The 27,802-nt window shown below is 39.8% G+C and overlaps 1 protein-coding gene across 1 annotated transcript in view; it reads right to left on the bottom strand.

The window, feature by feature from the left end:
- Positions 1-5,089: 5,089 nt before the first annotated feature.
- Positions 5,090-27,802, bottom strand: part of inpp5jb (inositol polyphosphate-5-phosphatase Jb) — a 40,042-nt gene continuing 17,329 nt past the window's right edge. The window contains exons 3-13 of the mRNA XM_088335806.1: positions 27,219-27,326; positions 25,876-25,984; positions 22,302-22,418; positions 18,116-18,291; positions 17,873-17,984; positions 14,856-14,965; positions 13,806-14,004; positions 10,910-11,047; positions 10,756-10,839; positions 10,581-10,685; positions 5,090-8,543 (exon numbers count right to left, since the gene is read on the bottom strand). Coding sequence (XP_088191932.1) covers positions 8,229-8,543; positions 10,581-10,685; positions 10,756-10,839; positions 10,910-11,047; positions 13,806-14,004; positions 14,856-14,965; positions 17,873-17,984; positions 18,116-18,291; positions 22,302-22,418; positions 25,876-25,984; positions 27,219-27,326 — 1,573 coding nt within the window. The 3' untranslated portion in view covers positions 5,090-8,228. The remainder of the gene's footprint in view (positions 8,544-10,580; positions 10,686-10,755; positions 10,840-10,909; positions 11,048-13,805; positions 14,005-14,855; positions 14,966-17,872; positions 17,985-18,115; positions 18,292-22,301; positions 22,419-25,875; positions 25,985-27,218; positions 27,327-27,802) is intronic.

Raw genomic sequence — 27,802 nt, 5'->3', positions numbered from 1 at the left:
TAAATAGAATAATATGGTTAAAGCCAAGTTGTTGTCTGTCACGGTCGCCATGGCTACCAGTCTGCCGCGCCCCCGAACTCAGCTGCAGCAGATCAGCTGATTGCTGGTCTGCTATTTAAGGCTGCCGGGCCGACTCCGCTGCCTGCCGGGCCGACTCCGCTGCCTGCCAGTCCGACTCCGCTGCCTGCCAGTCCGACTCCGCTGCCTGCCAGTCCGACTCCGGTGCCTGCCAGTCCGACTCCGCTGCCTGCCAGTCCGACTCCGCTGCTCCTGTTTTGCCGGTTCTGATTTTGACTCTCTCCTGTTTTGCCGGTTCTGATTTTGACTCTCTCCTGTTTTGCCGGTTCTGATTTTGACTCTCTCCTGTTTTGCCGGTTCTGATTTTGACTCTCTCCTGTTTTGCCGGTCCTGATTTTGACTCTCGCCTGTTTTTGCCAATTTTGACTGTCCTCTGTGTTTGCCGGTTCTGAATCTCTGTCTGTCCTCTGTGTTTGCCGGTTCTGAATCCCTGTCTGTCCTCTGTGTTTGCCGGTTCTGATTCCCTGTCTGTCCTCTGTGTTTGCCGGTTCTGATTCCCTGTCTGTCCTCTGTGTTTGCCGGTTCTGATTCCCTGTCTGTCCTCTGTGTTTGCCGGTTCTGATTCCCTGTCTGTCCTCTGTGTTTGCCGGTTCTGATTCCCTGTCTGTCCTCTGTGTTTGCCGGTTCTGATTCCCTGTCTGTCCTCTGTGTTTGCCGGTTCTGATTCCCTGTCTGTCCTCTGTGTTTGCCGGTTCTGATTCCCTGTCTGTCCTCTGTGTTTGCCGGTTCTGATTCCCTGTCTGTCCTCTGTGTTTGCCGGTTCTGATTCCCTGTCTGTCCTCTGTGTTTGCCGGTTCTGATTCCCTGTCTGTCCTCGTGTTTGCCGGTTCTGATTCCCTGTCTGTCCTCGTGTTCGCCGGTTCTGATTCCCTGTCTGTCCTCGTGTTCGCCGGTTCTGATTCTCTGTCTGTCCTCGTGTTTGCCTGCCGGCCCCCCCCCCCAACCCTGCCGAGCGTCGAACCATTCCGGGGCGTGAGGTAGTATTTATTTTTTTTTTTCCTTTTTTGGGGACCTCAGGAGCTGTCCCTTAAAGGGGAGGCTCTGTCACGGTCGCCATGGCTACCAGTCTGCCGCGCCCCCGAACTCAGCTGCAGCAGATCAGCTGATTGCTGGTCTGCTATTTAAGGCTGGATTTTGGGTTTGGCGGGGGCTGGCTCATTACACAATCCCAGGTCTGTTATGCCTTGTCCTGTTTTAGGTTTAAACATTTTCCGTCTGTTATGCCTTGTCCTGTTGAGTTCGTGCCGGAGGAACTCTGTATTGTTCTGTTTTGGTCCCGGAGTATTGGGCGACTTTTACTTTGTTAAATAAAACTTATGATCGTCAACACATATGAGTTCTCCCTTCCTGCCTCCTGCCTCCGTTCTGGTCCGGTCCCCCACGCCACCACGCCTTGTGACAGCCCCCTTCCACTCCGCCACGTGACAGTTGTCACAGAATTGTGTGCTTTAAAACATCTGAATCATGTGAAGTAGCTAAATATAATTACAAGTTGATAGAAAATATATTAATATAAAGATACACAAATGCTTCCAATACCAAAAATAGATTATTAAGATAAATAAGAATGAATAGAAAAATGAATATAGGAGTATAAATTAAATAATACACTGTAGAAAATCATTATAACTTATTTGCATACTTAATTATTCAATACTTAATAATTGACAATTTTATAGACATTCTTCCTCCCCTTTTGTTTGCTTGCCTTCCTTTTCTGCTTCATTGATTTCATGCTGACAATATCTGTGTATTGTTTGTTATTGCATCATCTGTTGCAGCCTGGTCATTCTGGAAGGGGGATTACCTCATGTGCGGTCCCTTCTCAAGGTTTCTTCATTTCCTTATGTTGAGGTTTTTGAGTTTTTCCTTGCCCTCATGTAGATTTTAGATCGGGGAAGGGTGTAATATTAGTCTGGAGTTTGCAATAATCTGTGGTCTGTGCAGCCCTTTGAGTCCCCTTTTGATTAAGGGCTATGCAAATAAACATGACTTTACCATCAAACTAAGACTTTTCAGATAATACTTTTATTAATACAGTACTGAACATAAACACAGTAACCAGATGTGTTCTAGAGTAATTTGTCATGTCGTGTTCATTTGTATAGCCCTTAATCACAAGAAAGCCCAAAGGCCTCTACAGACTCAGACTATAATCACAAAATCCCCTTAACTAAAACCTACACGAGGGGCAAAGAAAATCAATCATTTTTGCAACATTTGATTTTGTTGAATTGTAGCCAAAGGAAATACTGTCTATTCCATGTGCACTATACATAATTACACCAAAAGTAGACAGCGGTGAGCAACGCAGGTTTTGGCGGTATCTTTCATTTTTAACTTCATTATTCCCAATGTAAAAAAGCCCATATCTCCATTTCGCTTCAGGTGATTTGTGTAACCATGTAACATCATTACGCTTCCGTGATGGGGACACGTCGTACCTGATAAGTTAAGTAAGTGAGCAAAGTATGGTCTGGTTTAAACAGGAGCTTGGAGCCAGTCCCAGAATATTGCAGAAAATAGCTAGAAGAATAAAGCTTTATATTTCATCTGGAGTTCAGTTGCCTTTTAAATAAAATGTTTCTCCATTTCTTATGATGTGTTATCTTACTCAAACTTAGAAGTCAACCCAAAGGATTTCCCCAAAATCATATGCTGTACCATCCCATATTAGTCTAAACTCAGCATTTTTTAAAGAAATATTATTGTGTACGTAGAAAAAAAGTTAAATCAAAGTAAATAAAAAAATCATATTTCCCCTAATTTTTTTTGCAATACAGTATGGGTTAATATCCAGCTGTTTTGAGATTAAGGTGGTGGTAATCATATTGTCTTTAATAAATAAACAATCCAAGCCAACATTATAGTCTACATTCTCTCTTCTCTCCATTGTACTTCCCATTTGTATCACCTGAAAGTGGTACGATCCTTCGCTGGTTGCATCAGCGGTTGCATCAGCGCACACGAGTAAGCATGAATTTGCAAAACGGTAGCTTTATTCTCCGAGGGCAACAGCATGATGCAACATACACCTGCGATTGCTCTGCAGGGGACAGGGTGAGGTTTTTGCGTTCCTGTAGCGCAACTTTGTTCAGAAATCATTATAAACTTCACCAAGTAAACATGATGCAATTCTCAGTGGTAAGGATTCAAAACATTTATAAACAAGGATGAGGTGATATGAAGTTCATCTCATGTTTTATTTGTATAGCCCTTAATCACAAGTAGTCTCAAAGGGATGTAGTACACTAATAGTGACATAAATATAATCGCCGGTGACTTCAGTCATGCCAAAAGTCTTTACTCCCTATATTTGTTCCAAACCTGGACTGTGCTATCGGGAGAAATAAAACACTGGACACAATGTACAGCAGAACAAAGATGCATACAGAGCTGCCCCTTCCCTTTTGTGGATGGATCCAATCACCTGTGCCTTACCTTGACACCCAAATATAAATTCCTAGGAGGAAAACACAGCCTGTGGCAAGGAAAACTCAAACATGGTCTGGGGGCGCTTTATCTCTACGCTGCCGGACTGCTTTCAGAGTACTTGCTGTGAAGTGTTTGAAAATCATGACCTACAGGTCCACACTGACACAATAATATTCTAACATTTCTCATGATTTCAACTTTGAGAGTTACGTTTTTTTTGTTTTGTTTTTGCTAGGTACATAAAAAAGTTTTGGGTGCTCTGAGGAGAGTGATGAGCAACAAGAGTATGAGTATGGATGTTAAGAGGGGACTGTATGAGAGTGTGATTGTGCCGACTGTGTTGTATGGTGCAGAGACTTGGAGCCTGAACGCAGATTTGAGAAGGAAATTAAATGTTTTTGAGATGAAATGTTTGAGGAGTATGTTAGGAGTGACAAGATTGGATAGATTGAGAAATGAAATTGTGAGAGACAGAACTGGAGTAGCAGTGGAACTGAGCAAGCGTGTGGATAGAGAGTTCTCGGTTGGTTTGGACACATGGAGAGGATGGATGAGGAGCGAATGTTGAAGAGGATCTACAGAGCAGAAGTAAATGGAAGGAGACCAAGAGGAAGGCCGTGATTGACGTGGATGGATGGTGTTATGAGGGCACTGCAGGAAAGATGTCTAAATATAATGGAAGCTCGAGCTCTTGTTGGTGATAGGAATGAGTGGAGCGGTGTTGTGAAAGGATAGTAGGATGTTTGGACGCGTTCTAAGGGATGGGCAGGGCACCATATGATGCGGCAGGGGTAAACCAGTGAAAGCTGTCGGGCCCTGCTGTTGAACCGAAGAGTATGTTGTGTCACCCTGACCCGACTGACATGGCCACTTTCTTGTGTCCCGTTTCATCTGGAGGGACGAAAGCATGACCTACTTGGGTGCTTAACTTGTGGGTGTTTGGGCATTTGGGTTGGCCATGGTCCCAAAATTTTGCGTTTTATTTTTCTTGCTACTTTTTCCCCTTTTTATTTTATTTGTGTTTTGTATGTGTTTGACTTGCTGTTGGTCACCCCTCTCGAGGGATATGACCATGGTAGATAGCTGGATCGACATAAAAAAAAGACCGAACCCTCTCAATTATTGTCTAATCTGTATCAGTCAAAACAACTACTTTGTTTAAATGACACACGTTTGGTATGTTTGTCACCAGCTTCATCAGGACAAAGCCAAAACTAATAAGTCTTTACTGTATTGTAAAATCCATTGGAAGAGGGGACACTATTACAAATTGGGGTAGAGAAAAAAAGAGAAGGAAAGAATGAGAGAGCCAAATAGAAGCAAAAATGAGAATGACAGAAAAAAAGGAAGATAAAAGAGAAAGAGAATGAAAGAGAGAGAGAGAGAAAAGAATAAGAGGCAAAGCGGGGAAAAGAGAAAAAACAGAGAGAAATAAAGAGAGAGAAAGTATGCGGTTCAACATCACTTAAATGATGCATTATCTCCATTTTGCCATTAAGAATCGTTGTGGCCACCAATTTTCTCAAAGGCAAATTATTTTCTTCATTGATGACTCAATAATTTTTGATACACATCATAGAATAAAACAATATTTTATTGAAATCTCTGTTTAAAATCAACTTGACAAATCAAGCTTTTAACATTACCAAAACCAATTTTCAATGATTCTGAAATGAAGCTGGCTCACTGGTGAGCAGAATTCAGGCTTACACAAACATAGTTTATCTGAATAAGAAAATAAATACATAATTTAAAGAAAATAAACTTTGTGGCATAGATTGTCTATATGGTTATATGTAATACTTTGTTTTTTTATCCTTCTTATATATATTATTCTATTCCAATCCAGAAACACACAAAACCAATAACGATCTGAGGACAGATATTTTCTAATAGATCACAGATCATGACATATATTCATCTAATTCACTTCACATTATTATAATTTTTACATCTTATTATAAACATAGATCCACTATTATCTTCCTTTATGTTGTTAAACTGTGGTATCATTCAAATCTTCAGACTTATGCAGTTGTGCCTTTTTTGTAGACTTCTTCACCTAACGCTTACACAGAATATACATTTGGAACTGTCTTGTCTAATTCCCTAACCACGTTCACAAGTGACAACGAGTCCAAAACAGCACTTGACGGCACAAATATCACAGTACCGGAATGTAGAGTATGTCCACAACATGCAAACATACGCAGTCGTCACAAACAGCATTTTGAAAAACACGCATACACACACGTACATACACGTCAAATCTTAGATGTCCACGCTGAGGTAACGGCTACACAAAACTGTCCTACTCTATGAGTTAAAGTGGGTCGGTGTGTTAAACGTCACACCTCTACTAACCTGCCAACAAATCGTTTTGATCAGGAGGGAGAACCATTGCAAAGACAACACAGTCACTGGAGAGGACACTAAAGATGTGAAATTCTACTGGACCAGAGAATATCAATTATCACACCACAATTTCATAGTAATGTCGTGTGCTACGATTGTAGTTCCTGATGGCAAAAAGCAAAGCCTTATTGTTGCTCTACATAGAGTAGGGAAGTCAAACTCAGTTTGGCTCTGGGGCCGGATCCAGACTATCTGTTCTGAGGTGGGCCTGATCCGTGAAAAAATGTCCACTCCAAATGTTTAGCTTTGTTTTTCAGTATTATGCTTTATCATACGGATTACTTTGGTAGCCTACCCTACATATTGTATTCACGGACGACAAGGTATCTTTTCCAAGCCTAACCCAATTACATACCTACCAACATTCGACTACTGCTTTTTGCCCCTTTGAAAACATCTACTGCTTCAAACTAAATCTGCAACTTTTTCTAATATAAACAACAACATGACAAAAAATCTTGACTCGAGACTAGTATTTTTTTCTATGGCTGCTTTATTTTGAAGCGAGACTAAGTCTTTGTGCGTGAATAAAGCCCTCCGACGATCGCATTTGACTTATGTTTTGGTAAAAGTTTGTAACTTCTGCTTTTTAACAAGCACATCTTGTTATTTTCTTTTGTATATATTCCGGAGACGGATTGTGTTTTGCGCATGAATATTAAGTCTGTGATCAAATCAACCGCTTTAACGTGAAAAGGTCAGCATGTATGTTTTTATTCACAAACAATGGAGGCATTTTTGTCGTGTTTGGCATTGAAAGTGTCAACTGGTTAATTTTAACAGTGGAGTGAATGCAGTTTTACACCTGAACCCACTTAGCATGCTTTACGAACTCAACACTAGCCTCCTGCGACCAGAGAGAGCCTTTAGTATACATTTATTTCTATTAAAAAAAATATAACTATGATAGGTAAGTCTCTGGGTCTTTTCTATTTTTTGACATATTTAGAAATTTATGGCGGGCCAGATTAAATCATCAGCAGGCCGGATCTGGCCTGTGAGCCGTATTTTTGACATGGCTGACATAGAGGAATTGCCATGTAAATTTCCACTAGTCAATAGACAGCTTAATATAGTAGGAAAAGGATTTCTGCTAATTTGTTCTTCTTCTTTACCCAAATTGCTTAAAACATTGCGATGGTTTATGGCCGTCATGATTAGCTTGACAATATCAACTGCCCCGCAGCTCTGGCAGGACAGCTGTGCTGTGTCAGCTGAGATTGATCCTCTCACAAACTCTGCAATCCTCGGTGGTGGTCTATTTAAAGGACCCCGACTTTTTGCACTGACATGTGCATAGATAAAACTGACACGGCTGCAAGCAGGGGGAGTCCTACTCAAGACCACCTGTAAGAGTCTTACACTCTTTTAAATTTTAAGGTTAGCCATCCAGAAGAGCCACTATTGTCTCACTGTGATCATAGACAACAGTGTTTATCAACTGGTGGGTCGCGACCCACCTTTGGGTCACCGACTTTGCCTTCGGAAAATAACGCTCCGGAAAAAAAAACCTGAAAACACTTCTTATGAGTAGATGGTGATAATGTTCTGCTCGATCACATTTCCTTTTCAGTCATCAGAGGGAGTATATTTCATTTTATTGTGATTTTGTTCGTTTTACTCACTTTTTCTGCCCATAATTTTTCTCAAAAGGTTGGTGATATGTAAAGTGGAAAACAGTAACGACAACAGTGACTAAAACGAAGACAGCAATGATTGCTAAATGAAAAAATAGTGTCAGCCACTGAAATACTTTAATTTATTTTATTATGTGGCTATTTTAAATTAGTTTTATGTGGTCGCTTATACGCAATGCAAGCTTACTGTATATGAGAGTACATACATACTTGAAATTATTTAGTTTTTTTCTGGTCACTTTGTTTTGGGGGAAAAGGTGAATATATAATATTTTTTTCTGCTTTAAATTGCAAAATCCCTTAATTTGATAAATTTGAGAAATGGACATTTTTTCTTGTGGGTGGCATCTTGTCATTAGAGTGGAATGGTGGGTCCTCGAGTAAGACCAGTTGAGGACCACTGATATAGAGAAGGGGGATGGCATCTTTTTTTTTATCTAGACCTTAAACAACCGTGCCAAAACAGTATCTCAAGCTTATGACTTGAGAAAATGCCCTTGTTTTGTTAACAACAATTGTACTCCAATGGTTATTGACTAAGAAAATGCAACACATAATGAGAAAAGTTATAGATCTCTCAAAATTGTATCCCAAACAGCACAACTCAAAGTCAACAACACTCCAGTGGTTAATGTCAAACAAGTGAAACCCAGTTTTCACTTGTCAGGCACCAGTGTCCTCTTTTTGGTTGTTGCTCTCCTCGAAATTTGGCAGTGTGGCGCTCTCTGCTGGCCGCTTCACAGACTCGCCCTCAGATGGAACGAGGGAGGGAGAAGCCTCGCCAGTGATGTGTGAGGCCTTCTCCTGCGGGGGACTGCGACTGTGACCGGGGCCTTTGCGACGATGGTAATGTTTGGTCTTATGGGGACTGGGACTACGTGATCCGGACTTTGCCAGGTCGACCGTGCTGTCATCCTCGGAGCTGAGGTCGGAGCTATCGGAGGAGCTGGCTTCATTGCCGGATGTTGGAAGCTGGATCTGCATTTGAGGTGAAGGAGAAGCACTGTTAGGTCAAGCAAGGGAGTAAGTTTGGTTGGGGCAGTGGTGGGGACCAAACCCAACACCTAACATAACCTGAGGAGCAATTTCCAGTGACGTATCCTTTTTCCATCGCCTGACATTACTTTTATATATTTCAAACTTTCTTGCTGGTTCCAGGCTTCTAGTTTCTTAAGCGGCGCTTATCACTATGATCTTAAGGTCGGCAGGATAGGACAGACGTATTCTGTTTTTCTACAGGCATGGTGTATTACCCTTTAAGGCAGGCTATCGCTATACCAGTATGTGTGTGTGTAAACAGGTAAGCGCGGAGCACATTGTAAAAGTGCTTTTGGAGGTCTTCAGTGACTTGAAAAGCTCTATATAAATGCAGACCCTTTACCATTTACTAGGGGTGGGTGGATGGATCCAAATATCTATATTATGGATACTTAGCAAGTGGTTTTTTTTGGGGTGGATCCCTTAACCTCTAGGATCGTAGGGGCACCATTTCCTGTGGTGTGTCTATGGTGGCGCCCATTCCTCTCCAGGCCAACAAATAGTTCCACCCAGTCTCGAAGCGGTGACCTTTTCCGTGTTAAGCAAATGTGCTGTACCTGCACTATGATACTATTGTCCTGAGAACAATACATTGCTATTAAACCATTTTTTTTAAAGCTTCTCTGCATTTAAAGCGCAGTCCCTCTCTCTCGCTCAGCCAGTGCAACTCTCTGCAACTCTCCAAGTTTATTGAGTGTGTGACGCACAGATACTTTTATGCTTACTTGGCCGGCCCCTCTCCCAACCTGGCCACTGGCTGTTCTCCTGCATCCAGCCTGCCAGGCAGAAGAGAAGGCCAAGGAGAGTTTTATACCGCCAGAGCAATTCGCCTACCCCTACTAGAAGCTAAAAATGACAGAGGCAAACAGGAAGCTCAGCGCGGTGTGGACTTTACCACCAGAAAATGAAAATTCCAGGTGTGAATGGTGTGATAAAGTGGTCTGCAACTGTGGCAAAGACACAGATTCACATAAACCTACTAAAATGTCGCTACTTTTTTGCTCTATTTGAAACATTGCAGCATTGAATACGGTGAAGCTTATTCCTTCTTTTTTTTTTGGTGGCGTTGTGAGAAAAAAAGCAGGCTGCTCTTTTCAACAACACATGCATACTAAAAGCAAAACACCACAGTTACGTCTGGAAACATTTATGATACTCTTTTAGAGAAAAAAAAATATTCAATGTTTTTTCTAACACTTAACATAATACCACGAGCAAAAGTCCTTTTTGTATAATTACAACATACTCATGATATTTCAAATTTTCACCCACAAAGCAAGTCCTCAATTTATGCATCCAAATTGAAGAGCAGGGAAAACACTCTATCAAAAACGATACACTTCTCTTTCCAGATCGTTGGTCAGTTTGCTAAAGTTTCCTTTAATCCTCAAGGAACAATAACAAGCGAATGCAATTTGGTCTGGTACCACAACGACCACCAATAACAACACAAACTTCATCATATTAGTGTTGCAAACTAGGACTGCTGTTTGGAAATACAGGGCTCACATTTAACGCGAAGTAGCCCTCATTTGGATTTTTTTTCCGGCACAGTAGTATATTTGTGCTCGTCTTTGTAATTTCTAACTGAATCTTTGGTCACCATCTTGAATGGTCACATGATCTAAAAAGGAACGTGACTTAGTGTTAGATTGGACCTCTCAGATATTAGACTTAAGCTGGGCCATTAGGTTGCTGTGACTTGTCCTTTTTTGGCTAAAATCACTTTTGCAAACATTACCTTGTTCCAAGAAGTTAAGACCAGTGCGTCACACATAAGCTCACTGGTGAGTAAAACGAAAATATTGAGCTTTCCGGTTCTTATTTTTTGTGTAGTGAGCATTTAAGATAAAATAACCCGGCTGAATTTCAGGCCGACCCTTACACTAGACAACCAGGAGAAAAGCTAAAAACGGCGCAGTTTGGTGTGTGCGGGGCTTAAGGTCCCAGAAAGTTTTTGAATGAGTTGGTGATTACCTGAAAAGGTTCCGTTACACCCACAAGAGTGCTCATGTTGTTGCTATAGTAACCCAGGATAAAATCTCCCGAGCCTTTGGGCAGTTCCTCTTCTGTAAAGGTGACCTAAAAAAGAAAAGTGGGGATATATACATTAAATGTGAGCACAAGTTTTCACAACACTCCGCCACATTACCTGCTGTTCTTGTCGATGATAATCAGCTTCTTCCTGTTTGGCCCACACGTAGCCTACATAGTCCTTGTAGTGCTTGAAGCCCACCTGAGACAGCACCAAACGAGTCACTAATGGCTGGTAAACCAAGTTTGTTACTCAGACTAAACATGTGTACCTTATATAGTCCTATCCAGTCCCAGGAGCTGCGAGAATAGTTTGGTGCAAGCCTGAACTTGACGATGGCTTCAGCAACACTATTCCACTCATCCTCTACCAAGACTGTGACCAGGGGAATGTCCACCTTGTAAGGGAACTGCAGAGGAATTGGGATCATGGATGGATCACAACTATTCGTTTAAACAAGAAATGCATGTGTGGGTTTTATACACTTTATGTAGTATATCAAATTTGATTCAAAATCACATCTTTTAATTAACAAAAAGACAATTATTTGAGCTTTCCAAATTTTTTAACTTTTTACTCGCGGCCGTCATCTCCTGCCTTGTGTTATCATTCAGCCTCTGTCAACTTGTTCATGATGCGCGTGCAAACACCTGAATTTCTTAGTTGTGCTCGGACAAACTCTTATTTTTTCCATCTTTCTCGGGGTATGGGTGATGCACGATGCACCCCACCTTTAAACATTGAAATTGCCAGACAATACGACATCAAAAGTAGGAATGGTTTATAACTGTTTGTACTGCATATGCTGATAACCATTAACATCCTGCTAATATACAATTTTATACAGGATAACGGTATATTTTTTCCTACATTTCGCATGTATTATAAGCTGTCATGATTACTCATTGCACCCACCTGTGCCCGCTTGTTTGGCGCCAGCTGCTGCTGGTTACCTAATTGGTTCCCTCTTCTATTTAAGCTCAGTGCTCTCAGTCGCCCTTTGTCAGTCCACCAGCGAACCTCTGTTTACACAAGCAAGCACTTTGACTCTGACTCCTGTCGGTCTCGTTTTTTTCATCCGTATCCCACTCGTTTGTTCCTGATTCCCCGTTTGTCTCCGGCTACGACCCGTTTTTGACCACCTACCACGTTCTGATCTCCCATCCCGGCTAACGACCCGTTTTTGACCACCGACCATGTTCTGATCGCCTGTCCCGGCTGACGACCCGTTTTTGACGACCGACCACACTCTGATCCCCCGCTCCGGCTATGGACACCTTTTTCCCGTTTGACCACGCTACAATCTTCCGCTATGGAAGATCCACTTCCGCATTCCAAACACGCTCTGATCCCGTGAGCGGCTTACTTCCCTCGTCCAGCGAGCATCGGATCGCTAGCGTGTGTTTTTCCTCTATATCTCAATAAACTTGTGAGTAAACAATACGCATCTGGGTCCTCTTCCTGTTCTGGCCTTGACATAATCTTTCCACTGCAAAAAAAGTACTGACTTAAACGATGAAAAAATTCTTGTAATATGTCAGCTAGTGGATGTTTATCGGATCCTAAAAATTTGTTTTAAAAATTAAAAGATCAAATGCTCACTGCCATTCAATTTAATTTCAACTATTTTAAAGGATAGTTTATTTTCACTTTACCAAAAAAAAAAAAGAATAAAAAAGCAAAATCTTTTTATGTGTCAGATGGTAGATATTTCAGCGGATTTTAAACGGACACTGTACCATTTGACCACTAGATGTTGCTTAGTGCAACCAAAAACGGGTGCTCCAAAGCACAAGGAAGAATACAAATAACTGTTTTTGGAAGAAACTGTAGCATTAAGAAGGCGGACAATCTTGTCAACTTCCTCTGCATGAGCCTTATGTTGTGTAAAATTACCGGAAATATAAAGTTCCCGACCAGCGGATATTTTTTTAAAATGCATGTTTTCATGATAGTTGGTGTATTTTTGTTTATAATCCAAATTAAAATAGTTTATTTTTAATAAGTGTTTTTTTATAACTAGGAGGTGCTCAATAATACTCAATTCTGTGTATTATGAGTGTTCTATTGTGTTCTACTAGACTGTTGTGGCAAGCGCCCTCTTCTATGTGGCAGCGTGTTGGGGAGGCAGCGCCAAGAAGAAGGATGCCTCTCGTCTTAATAAACTGGTGAGGAAAGCAAGCTCTGTTGTGGGCACAGAGCTGGACAGCCTGACAACTGTAGCTGAGAGACGGGCACTGAAAAAGCTGCGGCCAATCATGGACAATTCATCACATCCACTACACAGCATTATCTCCAAATGGAAGAGCAGCTTCAGCGACAGACTGCTGTCACAGTCTTGTTCCAGGAGATCATCTCTTCCTCATGCCATGAGGCTCTTTAACTCCACCCGGGGGTGTAAAAGCCCACATTAAACCACACCCCCTCATTGCATATTACCGTATTTTTATTACAGTTTGTATTTTATGTAGCACTATCTTAATACTCTTTATCAACATGTTACATTGGGTATTTATAAATAATATTCCTTTTACTGTATTATTGTTTTATTTTCAACACAAAGATACTGCTGGAAGTGTGAATTTCCCTACGGGGATAAATAAATGATCTGTCTGTCTGTCTGTCTGTCTGTCTATCTATGTCCCTTTTAAGTATGATTTTCTGATACTAAAGATAATCAGTTATTTGCATGCTACACAATTTTTCTAATTTTAAGGATTATTTTTGTTATTTTACTTGGAAGCTAATTGAAACACATAGCAAAATAAGAAAAATGAAGTTTCAAATGAGTAAAATCTTCTGCCATTTGGGTAACAATCCATTTATAGCATTGTATTAAAAACTAAGACTAACAGTGATAATTGACATTTATCATTACTATTAGTTAAGTGTTATAATAATAATAATAATCATTACGATGATGGCAATTGTTATTATTCTTTTTATCATTATTGTGTGTGTGTTCATCTTTGTTTAACATTTAACAAATCCACTGTCACGTTTTAGTTAACACTATGATCAGATTGGACTATCTTAATGCACCCCTAAATAACCAATTCCCATGTATTTCTTTTTTTATTTGTTCGATGAATATAGATCGAGTAATGAACGCCGATCCTTAACAAAAATTAGGGTATAGCAGTTATATCCTTCCCACAGACTCTCACCTGCAGTGTGAAGATGGAAGAAACGGGTTTGTGGTCGCTGACTAGAAATTCCATGTGACTCCTGTAGTTGTGCTGCGTCACTTTAGTGCCGCTGGTCATGCCTGGAACCGAACTGCGCTTGTTAGGACTGGCGGCGGGCCCCGTGGTCCGCATACGCCACAGAATACGATCCGTCCAAGCCGGTTTACGTTTCTTTCCGCTGGAGGAGGACAGAAAAGGACTTCTCAGATCATACGTTCAAAATCGTACTATGAAACACTCTTTATACCAACATCTCTGAACATGAGAATTTCGGTATATTCTGTTTTGTGTACGAAACAAATCTTGCTCGCTATACAAAGGAAAATCCAGTTTATGAGCTATCTCAGAGGCTACCACTAGAGACTGGTCTAGACCGCTCATGGTTGCTCACTGCCAGCATTAGCTCTACCAATTTGCACATGCAAACTACTACAAGGAAAAAATTGTGCTGTAAAATGTTTTTGTGTGTAAATTTATTTAAGTTACAGTACCTTTCATTTTAAGTTCACAGTGAGTGCTTACAAATCATCTCGATCTCATACCTGTCAATCTCCCTTTGCTCCCCTTATTGACGGTTGCAAATCCTCCTTATTAAGTGAAAACACAACTTACAAACACAACGAGGCAGCTATTCACTCACAGCAAAACAGACCATGTAGACTTCCCTGACAATATTAGCATTCTATGAATACGTTGTCATAGGGTACCAGTAAGTGAATCCGGTTTAGAGGCAAAATGGGCAAGACAAGATAGTTTTTTTTAAATAAGGTTCCAAGATAAAAATTGTTAGACAGGGTATAAAATCTAAAAATATGGAAATAACATCTAAAAATACAGGGAAAACGCAAACGCGTACGTTGAAAGGTATACAATCTCTGTGATTCCTCCCAGCAATACTGAACAGCTGCACACAAGCTGTGTCATGTAGCCTTCTTCCAAACCTTTGATAATTCATTACATTTTAATATGTTGTTTTCCTTCATGTTTTCTGTCCTCTGTACTCTGTACAGCTGGACGCTCGTCACCAACCTTGTGTCATATACGTTTGTTCCAACATCGAACTTGTATGTGGGGGGGAACTTCAGGGGCCCCTCTCGGAATCCTTCCAACACCGTTTCACTGTCCTTCGCGATGTTAAGCTGAAACAAATTATCATATTGTTGCATTTCTGGTTCAACCACAATCATACACTCTCTTGACACGATGTTAACAAAATGGATGCCATCCAATTCAAGAGCTGTATCAATATTCAATGAGATGCAACAGTAATAAAAACATAAAAAATCTGAATTTAAATTAATAATACAGAGGTAATAGGTGGTACAGTATTGTTTTTCTGCGCTTTTTATGTAATTTTTTTAATGTTCTTGTATATGATTTAAGTAATAGTCAAATGTTGACCCTAAAAGACGCCCCCACCTCTTTCGCTCGGCTACCGTGACTTGCGGCATGGCGGCATAGCTGCGGTGTATTAGGTTGATATGATATTTTACAGTGGTTATATTGAACAAAAATTTTACAAGCCAATTCCAAGACTTGTTTATCATCAACAGATATTATCCCTCATTTTAGCTGCATTGAATCAAATGCAACAATGATCAAACTTGCTGATTCTTGCATATGTGTAAGCTATAATGTGTGGTCATCCTCCCAGCACCAGCATGGATATGCTCAGTTTTTTCTGTAAAAAAGTATCAAGTTTAAGTGAAGGTATTTTGCGCACTGACTCACAGTGAAGCGAAATATGAACAGTGGCTGAAGTTAAAAACTTTCCATCCAGAATTAAATTTATGATGTATTCTGATAATTATGTATTTACTTCTCATCAGTTGACCACATTATCATTACATTTTGATGGATGATCTATAAACCTTTTACTATTTAAAAAAAAAAGTTGTGAATTGATACTAGTTATTATCATTATTATTGTTATTATTATAACATATGAATAATTATTATATGATTATGATAATGCAGTCTTATCTTCTTGGTAATAAAACAGCTTGTGTTCGTGAACACATAGGCGTTATTCTGAGTTGAATCAGGACCTGCTTATTGGGATTCATGTTTGCAGTCTTTCATTGCACTATTGTTTTTATTCACCTCCAAATTCGGCCAGTATAAAAGCCCTACCTTGTAAATATTGCCCATTTATCCAAACACTTCTCAATTTAATTTTTCTCTTTTAAATCTTTGATAAGTAATCAATCTCCTGGAGTGCCACTTCTAACCTAGTTGTGAACAATGTTCATGACATTGTTATCAATGACAAGAAGACAATTCTAATTCTAATTACAGACGCTCCCCTACTTATGAACATTCGAGTTACAAACAACGGTACATACAAGCATTTTTTTCGGGATTTCGAAAAATATCCGGACATTACTGTAAGTTAGATTTTGTATTTTGTGCATGTTTTGCTGTAGTGCTTCTTTTCGCCACATGGCATCCACCCCGAAGAAGAAATCCTGCTTCTACTTCCTGGTTTGTGTATATACACACTGCACTGTATCTCTAGCACGCTAAGAACTTTGAAGTTTTTTTTGTTTAATATCTTGTGCATCCATTCGATATGGTTGGTGTAAAGCTACAAAGAATAGGCGAGCTGTTTCTTTTGAAATGAGTATGTGGAATAAGAAAGCTTAATGCAGTTGAGAAAAAGGTTGGATCGCTTTTTTTTCCGTCCACTATTTACCACAGAGGAGGAAGTCGCCTAAATCTTCCAAAAGTAAGTTATACTTAATTTTATTTATCTTTTAGTCAAGTCAAGTCATGTTTATTTATGTAGCCCTCATACCTGTCAACCTGTACGTTTTTGCCGTACAAAGTACGTTTATTATGCATTTTAAGACGAGAAAATCGGTACGGAAAAAACGCAAATTTGTCAATTATTGGTACCATCCGGTATACACCGACTATTATGAAAAAGCAAATCAATCAAGTCAAACGAGTTCGAGTTGTGTAGTGAAAGGAAGTCTCGTCTCTTTTTAGAGAGCCGTCTTTTTCGGCTCAACTCATTAAAGAGAGCCTGCTCTCAAACGGCTCACTTGCTTTGATGCATTATATTACGAATTATTATGTTGTATAAAGAAGTTAAGAAAAAAAGGAAGTATAAAAGGAGAAAATGAAAAAAGACAGGTTTGTGGTTATCCCTTTAATCAGTATATTACCAACAATAATTTAATGCAGAAAATGAATTAATAAATTGAATAAGAAAATGTATTATTCTACTTAATTACATTTGCATGTATTTTTTTCCTTCTACAGTCAACGTCTAAGCTACTTCATTTTGGAACTTTTTTTATAATAAACCTCATTCATGTCGAGCAACTCAGTATCTCACAACAAATTGTTAATTAACAATATATATGATATAACGAAACACATGTACAATATAACATGTTACACTACAAAAACACGTTTGAAAAAAAATATGGTGTAAGATTATTTTGTATTTTGTAAGGGAAAATATGATCGTTTGTAAGGGCATGGAGCCCTGGAGGTTGACAGGTATGAGCCCTTATGAGGAGTCTGAAAGGGCTTCAGAGACCACAGAATGTCAACGCTTAACGTGTAGCTTTGTTTTACAATACTATGCTTTATCATTCAGTCTGCTTTGTAACGTTATAGAGCATATTATTTTAGTAACCGTTTATTTTTCAGTTTTAAAACAATACAGGTTACTTATACAAGCCTTAAACATACTTATATAAACCTTAAACATACATTTCATAAAAAAAATATAGCACTGGAGCAATTTACGAACAAATTCAACTTACGATAGATCGTCTCGTTCGTAAGTAGTGCAGCGTCTGTATGTAGTTTACTCCTTTGTAATTCTTTAAAAAGCCACACGAGGGGACCAGAGACTTTCATCAGAGAAAATAACATAGACAAATACATGTACCTTCAAATCAGGCGGCCTGACATCATTCCAATATCAGTAGTTTCCTTCACCGGATGAGTTAATGAAACATTCTCCTACATTCTTGTATGTTTGTTCAATACTCTGATCAAATCTACATTCATTTAAAAAGGTGTCTTACCTGATCTTTTTCCCACAAAGTGGACAGCTTGTTATTATCAATGGCTGTTTTTACAACTTGCATTTCCAAGTCATCAATGCGGAAATTGAGATCCCCGAGCCAGAACACCACACTGTTATTCAATTAAAAAAATGACAGACATTTCTGATGATTATTAGTTTACATTATTAAACGTTATTTTCCAAATTCATTCCAAACAAAACCTTAATCTAAAAAGTGTGAGTGAGTTTTCTGGTGACCTACTCGTGGTCAAGAACACCAGAAGTTGCCTGGCCCTCAAACTGCTGCTGTTGCAGGATGCTCTCAAAATCTTCCATGCGCTGATCGGAGTTCTCCATGTGAGCTGGCAGGTGACAGTTGAGGAAGCAGATAGTGTGACCGAACACTGACATGCGGGCGCTCACTCCACCTTTGTTTCCCTGCGAAAAGGATGGAAAATATATATAAATCAATTCAATAAAAATAGTCCAGATCTCAACCCTATTGAAAACCGGAGGTGGAAATTGAAAACAATTGTCCACAGCAAGGCCCTGACCTGCAAAGATGATCTGAAAACTGCAATCAAAGAGAGTTGGCACCAGAAGAATACTGTTTGTCACTCATCAAGTCCATGCCTGCAAGCTGTCATAAAAGCCAAAGGTGGTGCAACAAAATACTAGTGATATGTTTTGTTTGTTATTTCTTGGTCTGTTTTTCATACTTCCATGTATTTTTTTTTCAGAATGGAGTGATTCCATATTTATTTCCCTGCACTTGCTCTTGAAAGGTAGCATTTACTGACCGTTGCAATGTTTTTTTATTTCTTTTCGTGTTTGTGAATGCCAATATGTTGCACTTTGGAATGACCTTACGATTGTTTTATGTTTGCGATCCAAGTTTTTTTCTACAGAATAAAATGTCTGAGTGAGGGCTTGCCCAAGCCTGGTTATTGCATTCTTTTTGTAAGGGGTTCTATGTAATATATTTAAGATACGATCGCAGTTTTTTTTGCTGGATATGCGATCATCCAGACATCAAGCGCTCGGTGCTACGACCACTCGGGAGTGTTTATTAGCCACAGACTGCTATGTCAACAAGACCCAGCGGCCTACAAAGCAGCGAAGCAGAGTGGCAAGACAGCGGCGTGACCGCCGGACGAGGAAGCAAGGTTGTCGGGCCGGGCTAACAGCTAGGCTAAAGGCTAAACGCCTCTCCCATCCATTCTCCAACGTTCGCTCTCTGGACAATAAACTGGACCATTTAAGAACTGGGAGTGGCATTGAACCGCGAGATGACGAACTGCTGCGCTAAAATTCTGACGAAGACATGGTTAACCTTATCTATCCCGCTGACGTTCAAAGAAACTGTGCGGGTCAGATGTATCGACATTTCGTTCTGTATACACGTGTATACGATTGACAATAAAGTAAATCTGAATCTGAATCTGAATCTGAATCTATGTGTCAAAGAATACTTTCACCAAAGTAAAAGTTTCCAGTAGCAGGGGGGGCTGGGCTTGTGGCCTGTCTCCCGCTCTTCCTGAGGCCCCGCTTCATTGAATCACTAAAAAGTCCCGGGTGCGTAAAGCTTGCAGAATGTGCTGACGGATGTCATGCACTCCAGACAACAGCAGGATTTAGCGTACAAGTCGGGGTTGCGTAAGCTGGCTGCAGTCCTTTAGGACAATGCAAACAAATTATCTGCATGTAATTGCATGATTAAAATGTGCAGGGCAATTCATTCTTTCTTTAGTCTACCTTTTGCTTAGTTTTGGTTTGCTTTACTTTCCAAACATTAGCGATACGACACGACAAGTTTATCCATGCAAAAAAGCACGGCATTGTTCGGTATCTTTGCTTTCTGCCAGTCATCAGCAGATCAAAAAAGGTTGAAAAACACTGCGCGAGGGATAAAAAACAAAAGTTATAGCCACAGGTTTGTATCTTATGAGCAGTTAAGTTGTAACCAGGTAGCTTGGTTCACTGTATGCAGAGCTAATTCGGGATATTTGTTTGCATAAATATGGAATATTGAAATCAGCTGAAAGAGTTAACATATCCATCTGTCCCTTTTTACCTGGAACTGAAGATGTTTTGATCAGGACTGTAAACCATTTCCACAACCATTAGCAAATGGTAGGTCACCTGTTTTTTGGAGGCCAAATTGATCTATCTATTGCAATGTTTCGCAGCCTTTTTTAAGCCATGGCACAGTTTTTTCAAAGAAAATAAACCTTGAGGAACACTGCCAGTAGAAAATGTAAATAGTAATAATTCATTACACTACATTAATACATTGGAATTTACAAAAAATAAAAAAATAAAATGTATTCATATATTACATTTTAACAGGTAAATTGCCAAGACAAGTTTTGGAGCCTAGATTTAAAAAAAAATAGATCAAAAGTAGTAGTTATTTTTTGGCATTTTTCTTGTAAAAATGATCCCTTCAACCATTATTAACTCTATTACTTGTTGAACAGATACTTTTGCAACATGATATTGCAATGGATAATGAGCAACATTGTCTGATATGTTTGGGTATTTTAGCTAATTTTCAGAATTAGTTTTCTTAATTCTGGAAGATCAACTTCTATGTTTTACCCATGTTTCATACAGTGTTTGATCATTTAAAATTATTTATTGTTAGACCGATCTTGCCCATTTTGGCTCTAATCAGAATGGTCTCAGTGGTAGCAAACAAAAAGGTCATTATAATTTGCTAACATCGTCACAGTATTCTACATACCGTAAATTCCGGACTATAAGCCGCTACTTTTTTTCCCAAATTTTCAACCCTGCGGCTGATTCAGAGATGCGGCCAATCTATGTAGTTTTTTTAACGGCCGCCAGCAGCGGTCGAGTATGTAAGGTAAGATTTAGACCGGTGGAATATATGCGGCGAGGAAGATCACAACTTCTGAGCGTAAACATACCCTTATCGTGCAAATTGCACAAAACAAGGCTCATGACGCAGCCTCCAGGTCAAAAGCAAACGGGTATATTGCTGGGGTGTATTGAAGTAAGGGAGCGTGGAATGACGTCATCATAATAAGGTTTCTTACCGACATTGAGAAAGTCAACTTAGATGTCCTTAACAAGGAGGAAGAAGCGGATGGTCTGCCGTGATTCTAACAAATACGGCATTTATGTCCTTAACAGACTAATATGCAGGTATGCGAGCGTGTCGTTAGTAGCGTGAGGCTACCTCCCAAAGGCACGGTTTAGTATGAAAGTTATATTATTATTATTAAAGCTATGAAAACTCTCTCGATGTACCGTCTTTCTTTGTAAATATGTGTAATATGTATTTGCAACTGTATATTTTTGTAATGTATTTATTTGTATTTATTTGAGACACTTATTCTGCACGAGCAAATTAAAATAGAGAGGCAGAGCAAACGCGGGCTGATGGGAAAGTGGGGACCAGTAAAGGTGAGTTTTTGTGGACATGGCGGACAATAATGGATATATATTTTTCCTACCCTTACCTTTGGAAATATACACTTTTTTTCCTTGGATTACTATCAATGGGCACCCAGAATCTGCAGGTCTGCAACAAATTTTAAGTACCTAAACCTTTTCACATGCACTTTGGCTGCTGTGATTTTTGGACTGTGTGCTTCAATGAAGGAATAAATGGGGTTGTGCACTATCGATGGAATAAGAGCTTGCTCTGTCCACTCCACGCATCGGCCCGGCATTGCAGTACCTCCGGGAACGGTGCATTCGCACTGATCGCTGCATGGCTCTGTGGCTAGGACCTTGACTCGGCCTCTTGGCTGAGAGCAAGTGTCTCGGCCCCTTGGCTTTGTAGCGTATTATGATTTGACTGATAATTGATAAAGAATATAGAACAATAAACCTTACAAAATCCCCCCCACATTTAGTTTCAATCGCGGGACTTGAAGTTTGGTCTGGATCAATTTCGTGTTTTTTTGTTGTGGGTGAATGCTGCTTATATACAGGTGCGGCTTGTGTATGGACAAAATCGGTTTTCCCCCTAAAATGTGATGGGTGCGGCTTATAATCAGGTGCGCTCTATAGTCCGGAATTTACGGTAGTTTTTTTTTTGCTGTGACTAAAAATGTGCCACATTGTGTTTGTAAGGTTATTGTCACTTAATAAGGGGAATTGCCATCAATAATAAAAGGAGCAATTGGCTGAGGTTGACGGGTATTTTTTCCTGCAGCATACTAGACAAGGTTTCAAAGCACACTGGTGGAGAAATATACAGTATCTACGACCTTTACATCATATTTTGCACATCAAAAGACTTGATTAACCGGAATATTCCAAGCATTATTTTGGCTCCTATTGATGTGTACCTAAAGTATTGGTCAGTGAGTGTGTATGTATGTGTTTGAATCAGGGATATCTGTCACTTTCACAGTGTAATGCTTTCTCATATCCGAGTGTTAAAAGTTGCACTGTGTAAGTGTATGTCTCACCCAGTAACCCCCCAGGCCGGTGCGGGTAGTCTCCGTCTGGACGCCGCGAATGAAGGGCAGATGGTAGTACTTGGCAAAAACTAGCAGCAACACGCCCTGCATCCTCTGGGAGGTCACCTAAAGACAACACAGCAGAAGCCATTGACATTTACAAAAAACAAATACATTATTAATAGTGGAATATTTCCTTGTGAAATCGTATGAGTAAGATAGCACTGGAGATTAATAAACAGGCTGTATGATCTCAATCCCAGCTTGCTGATCGGCCTAAAGCGCCATTTCAGCCCACTAAATGTTGTAAATGAACTCAACCACTGCTTGACCATCACCAATTAGTGTCAACCCTCACCGTGGAAAAGGGTTGGCTTTCACAGTAAGTGTCTCTTAGTCTAAAGGTAATTTGTTTTCTTTCTCACTTCTTTGCATTGACTTTATGTTATGCATATTTTGAGATTTTTGACCACCACAACAAGTGAAAAAAAAGGGTTTGTAGATAAACCACGTGCATTGTTTCAAGTAGAGCAAGACAAAGAATTTGCGTGCTAGGTCAATTTCCCCAATTGACATCTACTGTAATTTTTGGCCCCCTTTTAATTATCTCCACGGGTCCACTCATCCCAACTGGAGGCCAATGAAGCATAATCTGAGCCGAAATGCCCTGTGGCCAATAATAGATGCGCGCATTGCCACATCACTGAAGACACTCTTGCTTGTGTTGTTGCTGGCTAGAACGTACAACTTTGTTGCATAATCACTTAAAAGTTCATCCAATAATAATTGCAACTAAGGCTCAGTGACTGTAGTTCTAAACATTTTCTTTTCATTGCTGCCCTGACTTATTGCTGCACTGTTGTTAATAATGGGCAAACATGCCTATTGTGTAAAGTTGGCTAATGTCTAGAGGTTATACAATGGCTGTAAATCTTGAATATCCAAATCTCTCAATGAGGTAATATGATCTACTAGCGTCGTACTGACAAAATGGTTAAAATAACTTTAGGGGTTAGCAAAATCTTGGATACACCCTGAAACAATCACGAGAGTTAGAAGACATACGCATTGTTGCCAAAGGCCCATCAACACGGGAAACATTCTGCTCCCAAAATATAACAGCACCCCAGGAGACGTTTGTTTCACTCTCTTGGCTCGGCAGCCGCTTCACGCTCGCATAGTCGATTACATTGCTCGCCGTGCCCTTAGCACCAGCAAACATCCTTTCACAACGAAATACGGGAAACCAAATGCTTGCAATGGCATGTCCTGTTACTTCATATGTTACAGGATATGTGAATGTTGCTTCTACTCAAGTTTGTTACTGTTTACTCAGTGGCAAAATGGCAAATTTAAGATAAGCTGGAGCAAAATTTCAGTAACACATTTTGTTGAACATGTGTGAGTACACACGTCTCAGGCAAAGTTAAACATTTTTAAACACACTGTTTATTAAGCCTGCGGCTTTAACGACCTGACATCCCTGAGCACCTACTTCCTGCTGCTGATAAGACCCACCATACGTTCTGTGTTGACATTGCCAACATGGGTATTTCAATTCAGACTTCAAGCCTTTCTGTAAATTAGATATGAAGCATTTGTACAAACTGTGGGTGGAGCCTAAACAGTGACTGGATCCTGAAGAGGCTTAAATGGGCAAAGTAATTCTAACTCTGGAACTCAAATTCAAGCATCTTCTACAGGACATGAAAAAACTCTTGGTGGATGTTTACGTTTGTAACCCAGTGCCTGTTTGGGCCTGTCGGTGCAAAACTGTTTAATACTTTCACAACTGTGAGCTACATATTAGAAATTACCTTCAAATACATCCAACCTTTTAACGTAGAACTAGTCCAACATTTTCTCTGGTAATTTAAATAAAAATCGTGTGATGATGATAACGAATCTAATGCTTTTTAAATTATCTCCATTCCTAGTGGTCTGGTGATTACACAGTGGATTTGGGATTATTATTATCATTATTATTGTTATTATTGGGTGGGTAGGTGTATTGCTTAACCACAAGAGTTGTAGGGGCCCCATATCCTGTGGTGTGTCTTTGGCAAGTACAGCCTGGTGGCTCCCATAGCTCTCAATGCCAAATAATGTTTACACCTGGTCTCGAATGTAGTTATTGGGCCAGGCCGCAAGAATATTGTCAGACATTAAAATGATCCGTGGTAAAGAAAATGTTGGGGACCACTGTTTTACTGCAAATATTTGAATGCACTTTACAGTACTATCAAATTATTGATGTGATCAAAAGCTTGATGCATTTAGGACCTGTTATTACAATTACACATTTTTTTATCTGAGTTTTTTTTAGTTTTATCCGTTTGATGACTTTTCTGTGCCATTTCGACTTTAAAATGGTCTTCACGGCTTGAAGTTTTGCCACTCTCAGCTGCCATCTCGTCTTAAAGTCATGATTGCAGCCTCAGCCAGCTCATTCATCAAGTACCGGGTACTTTTTTAAATCTTTTTTGGGCTTTAAGTTGGCGTTTGGACCTTTATTTGAAACAAGACTTTTCTTACTCCTTCAGTTTTCAGTCTACACTAACAAAGAACCTGAGAAAGAGCATGAAAACACTCTTTATGCATGACTCACAAATTGCCACTGAAACGCTCTTCCACTCCTCCATGACAACATGACCGAGCTGGGGGATATTCAAGATCATGTGTTTTTCCACCTTCCGCTTGAGGATGCCCCAAAGATGTTCTATTGGATTTTGATCTGGGGACATGCTTGGCCAGTCCATCCCTTTTACCAATAGTCACTTTAGAAAAGTCTTGGTCATCTTAGAAGTGTATTTGGGGGTCATTGTCAGGCTGGAACATTGGCCTGCAACCCGGTTTCTGGAGGGAGGAGATCATTCTCTGTTCAAGTTTTTCACAGTACATTATTGAGTTTGTGTTTCCCTAATAAAATGCAACTCCCGAATTCCAGTTGCACTCATGCAGCCCAAACCATGACATTCCCAACACCATGCTTGACTTTAGGCACAAAATAAACATGTTTGTACTCCTCACCTGGTTGCGCCACACATGTTTCACACCATCTGAGCCTAGTCAATTAAAGTTTGTCTCATCAGACCAGAGGATATCTTTCCAGTAAGCAATGGCCTTTATTGATATATGTCTTTTCATTGTGTCAAAGTGATGTTTCTTCAGTGATATTTTATCAAACATTATAATTAAATTTCTGCAGAATTGTGCACTTGTGTGACATACTGTTAGTGTTAGTTGAAATTTGTAGTTGTATTTCTTGATATATTGAGTATACAAATAAGTAAGCTGTAACACGAAGCATCCAAAAGGAGAAAATAAGGAGGCCATAAGAATACAAGTTAGCTGTGCCCAATGAGCCTGGTAGAGTGCAGACATGCAAACATTACACGCTTGTTACAGAGCATCAGTCTATTTGTTGCGCATGGAATCAAAGAGGGAGAGGCAGCAGCAGCACAGAAAAAACCCACATATGTGAGTGTGGACTTAATTAACCATCAAAAAAAATCATATGAATGGAAGCCCAACCACATTTCAATCAGCAAGCACATGTTCCTGACCAAAAGCTATTACTGACCAGCACGTATCCGAAGGGGCTGAGTCTCTCCATGCAGACCTCGCTCCACTGGTCCGTGAAGAGAACATCTTTGAGCCGTTTGTTGATCATAGAGTTGACTTCCTGCAGCCTTGGAGATACAAGACACAATGTGCAATGGTCAATGAGAGTAAGCAGTAGGGCAGCAACAATTAGTCGACGTTGTGGATAAAAATCAATAATAGAAATAATCGACAACAAATACCATTGTCGACTATTGTCGTCAGATACGTTTTTCCAACAGTGAGGCATCGCTACATGAATATAATCTCTGCTGAGAATTACACATGCGAAATAGCATCTCTGTCTCAAGTGCTAACATAAACATACATAAATGGCGGTGTCAACATCAAGTACGCGGAACCAAAATTTCTAAAGTTTGGAAGAATTTTAGCTTGAATACGGCGAATTAGAAGACCACTTGCAAAGTTTGCAAAGCGGACCTTGTGTATAATGGTAATACCTCAGGGACGCACGAACATTCAAAGAGCACGTCAGACCGTTGAACGAAATTGAGTCTGACTTAGCTCGGTAAGATTCAAGTAACGTTTAAGCCGATACGGTTTGATGACATGCTTTGTACATTTTACATTTTCATACATGTATATTTCGCTATCATTGTTTCTGTAAAAAACAGCTTGAGTGTGTTGCCAGACTGTCCGACACACGGATTTTATAAATTAAATGCCTGCAGTCCGAAGAATAAACATCAGTTTTCAAAACATTGAAATTGATAAATGTCAATTGTTAAAACCGTTTGATTTGAATTTGTTGAAAAGCGTTAGTTTGTTTTGTTACAAACTTTGTTGCAGTTGACCACTGAATGTACTTCACAAAATGCATATAATATTTGTTTTATTTAATGTTCTCCTGCTGATAATGAACATGCTCTTGGTTTACAGGGATAAAAATGTTTCCTTGATTGCATTTTAATATGTTTTTGGTTTATTTATGTTTTTATGTCTCTACTGCCTAAGCACTGCTGCTAATTGGTTTTAAAGAGTGTATTTTTATGTAATTATTGTACAAATCTGCAGTATGTTTGATAACGGATGCATTTTTAATTGTAGCCATTTTTCTCGTGATTATTATAATTTTCCGCATCTGTAAATAAACTTGATCCTTATTTTGAGAAAAAAAATAGCTGACTATTCGACTAATCGTTACAATATTCAGTGACTAAGCGACTATTAAAATGGTTAGTTGCAGCCCTAGTAAGCCGAGAGAACCTTTGATTTTCTTAGGGATTTAGCATGAGTGGAGTCAAGATTAAAACCTGGACAAAACGAAATTATCAATCTAGTGCTGCTGCAGCGAGCACTCACCCGATGACATACATGTCTGTGTTCCCGTCACCTACATTCAAACCCAGCAACGAAGTGATGTCGTCAGGGGGCGTGGCTGAACCCACATTCCAAGTGATTATGTGCACCCTGTTGGAAAAGAATCGCATGAACGTTTTTTTATTTTTTTTGCAGCAGTGATATGCAATTATTGAAGGCAGAGGAGTCACAGCCTCACCTATCATAATAAAAAAAATGAAATAAAACTTACCATGTTTTCCGGACTATAAGGCGCACGTAAAAAGTGTGCCTTATAACTCGTGTGTCACCCAAAAGTAAAAGTTCATGAAGTTCAATATTTTGTGGGGCCAATATGATTTTTCATAACCACGTTAATCCTCCTGGCCATGGATTTCACCAGAGCCTCACAAATTGCCACTGGAATGCTTTCCCACTCATGACAAAATGACTAAGCAGGGGGATATTCAAAAACTTGTGATTCTCAACCTTCTTCTTGAGGATGCCCCAACGATGTTCTATTGGGTTTAGATCTGGAGCAATACTTGGTCAGTTCACCCCCTTTACCTTTAGCCCCTTTAGAAAAGTCTTGTCATCTCAGAGGTGTA

This window comes from Urocampus carinirostris, chromosome 5 (genome assembly GCF_059441175.1).
Source record: "Urocampus carinirostris isolate Australia breed hairy pipefish chromosome 5, RoL_Ucar_1.0, whole genome shotgun sequence".
Lineage (NCBI taxonomy): Eukaryota > Metazoa > Chordata > Actinopteri > Syngnathiformes > Syngnathidae > Urocampus > Urocampus carinirostris.
Note: the sequence above shows the minus strand (reverse complement) of the source record. Positions and strands in the feature narration are given on the sequence as shown.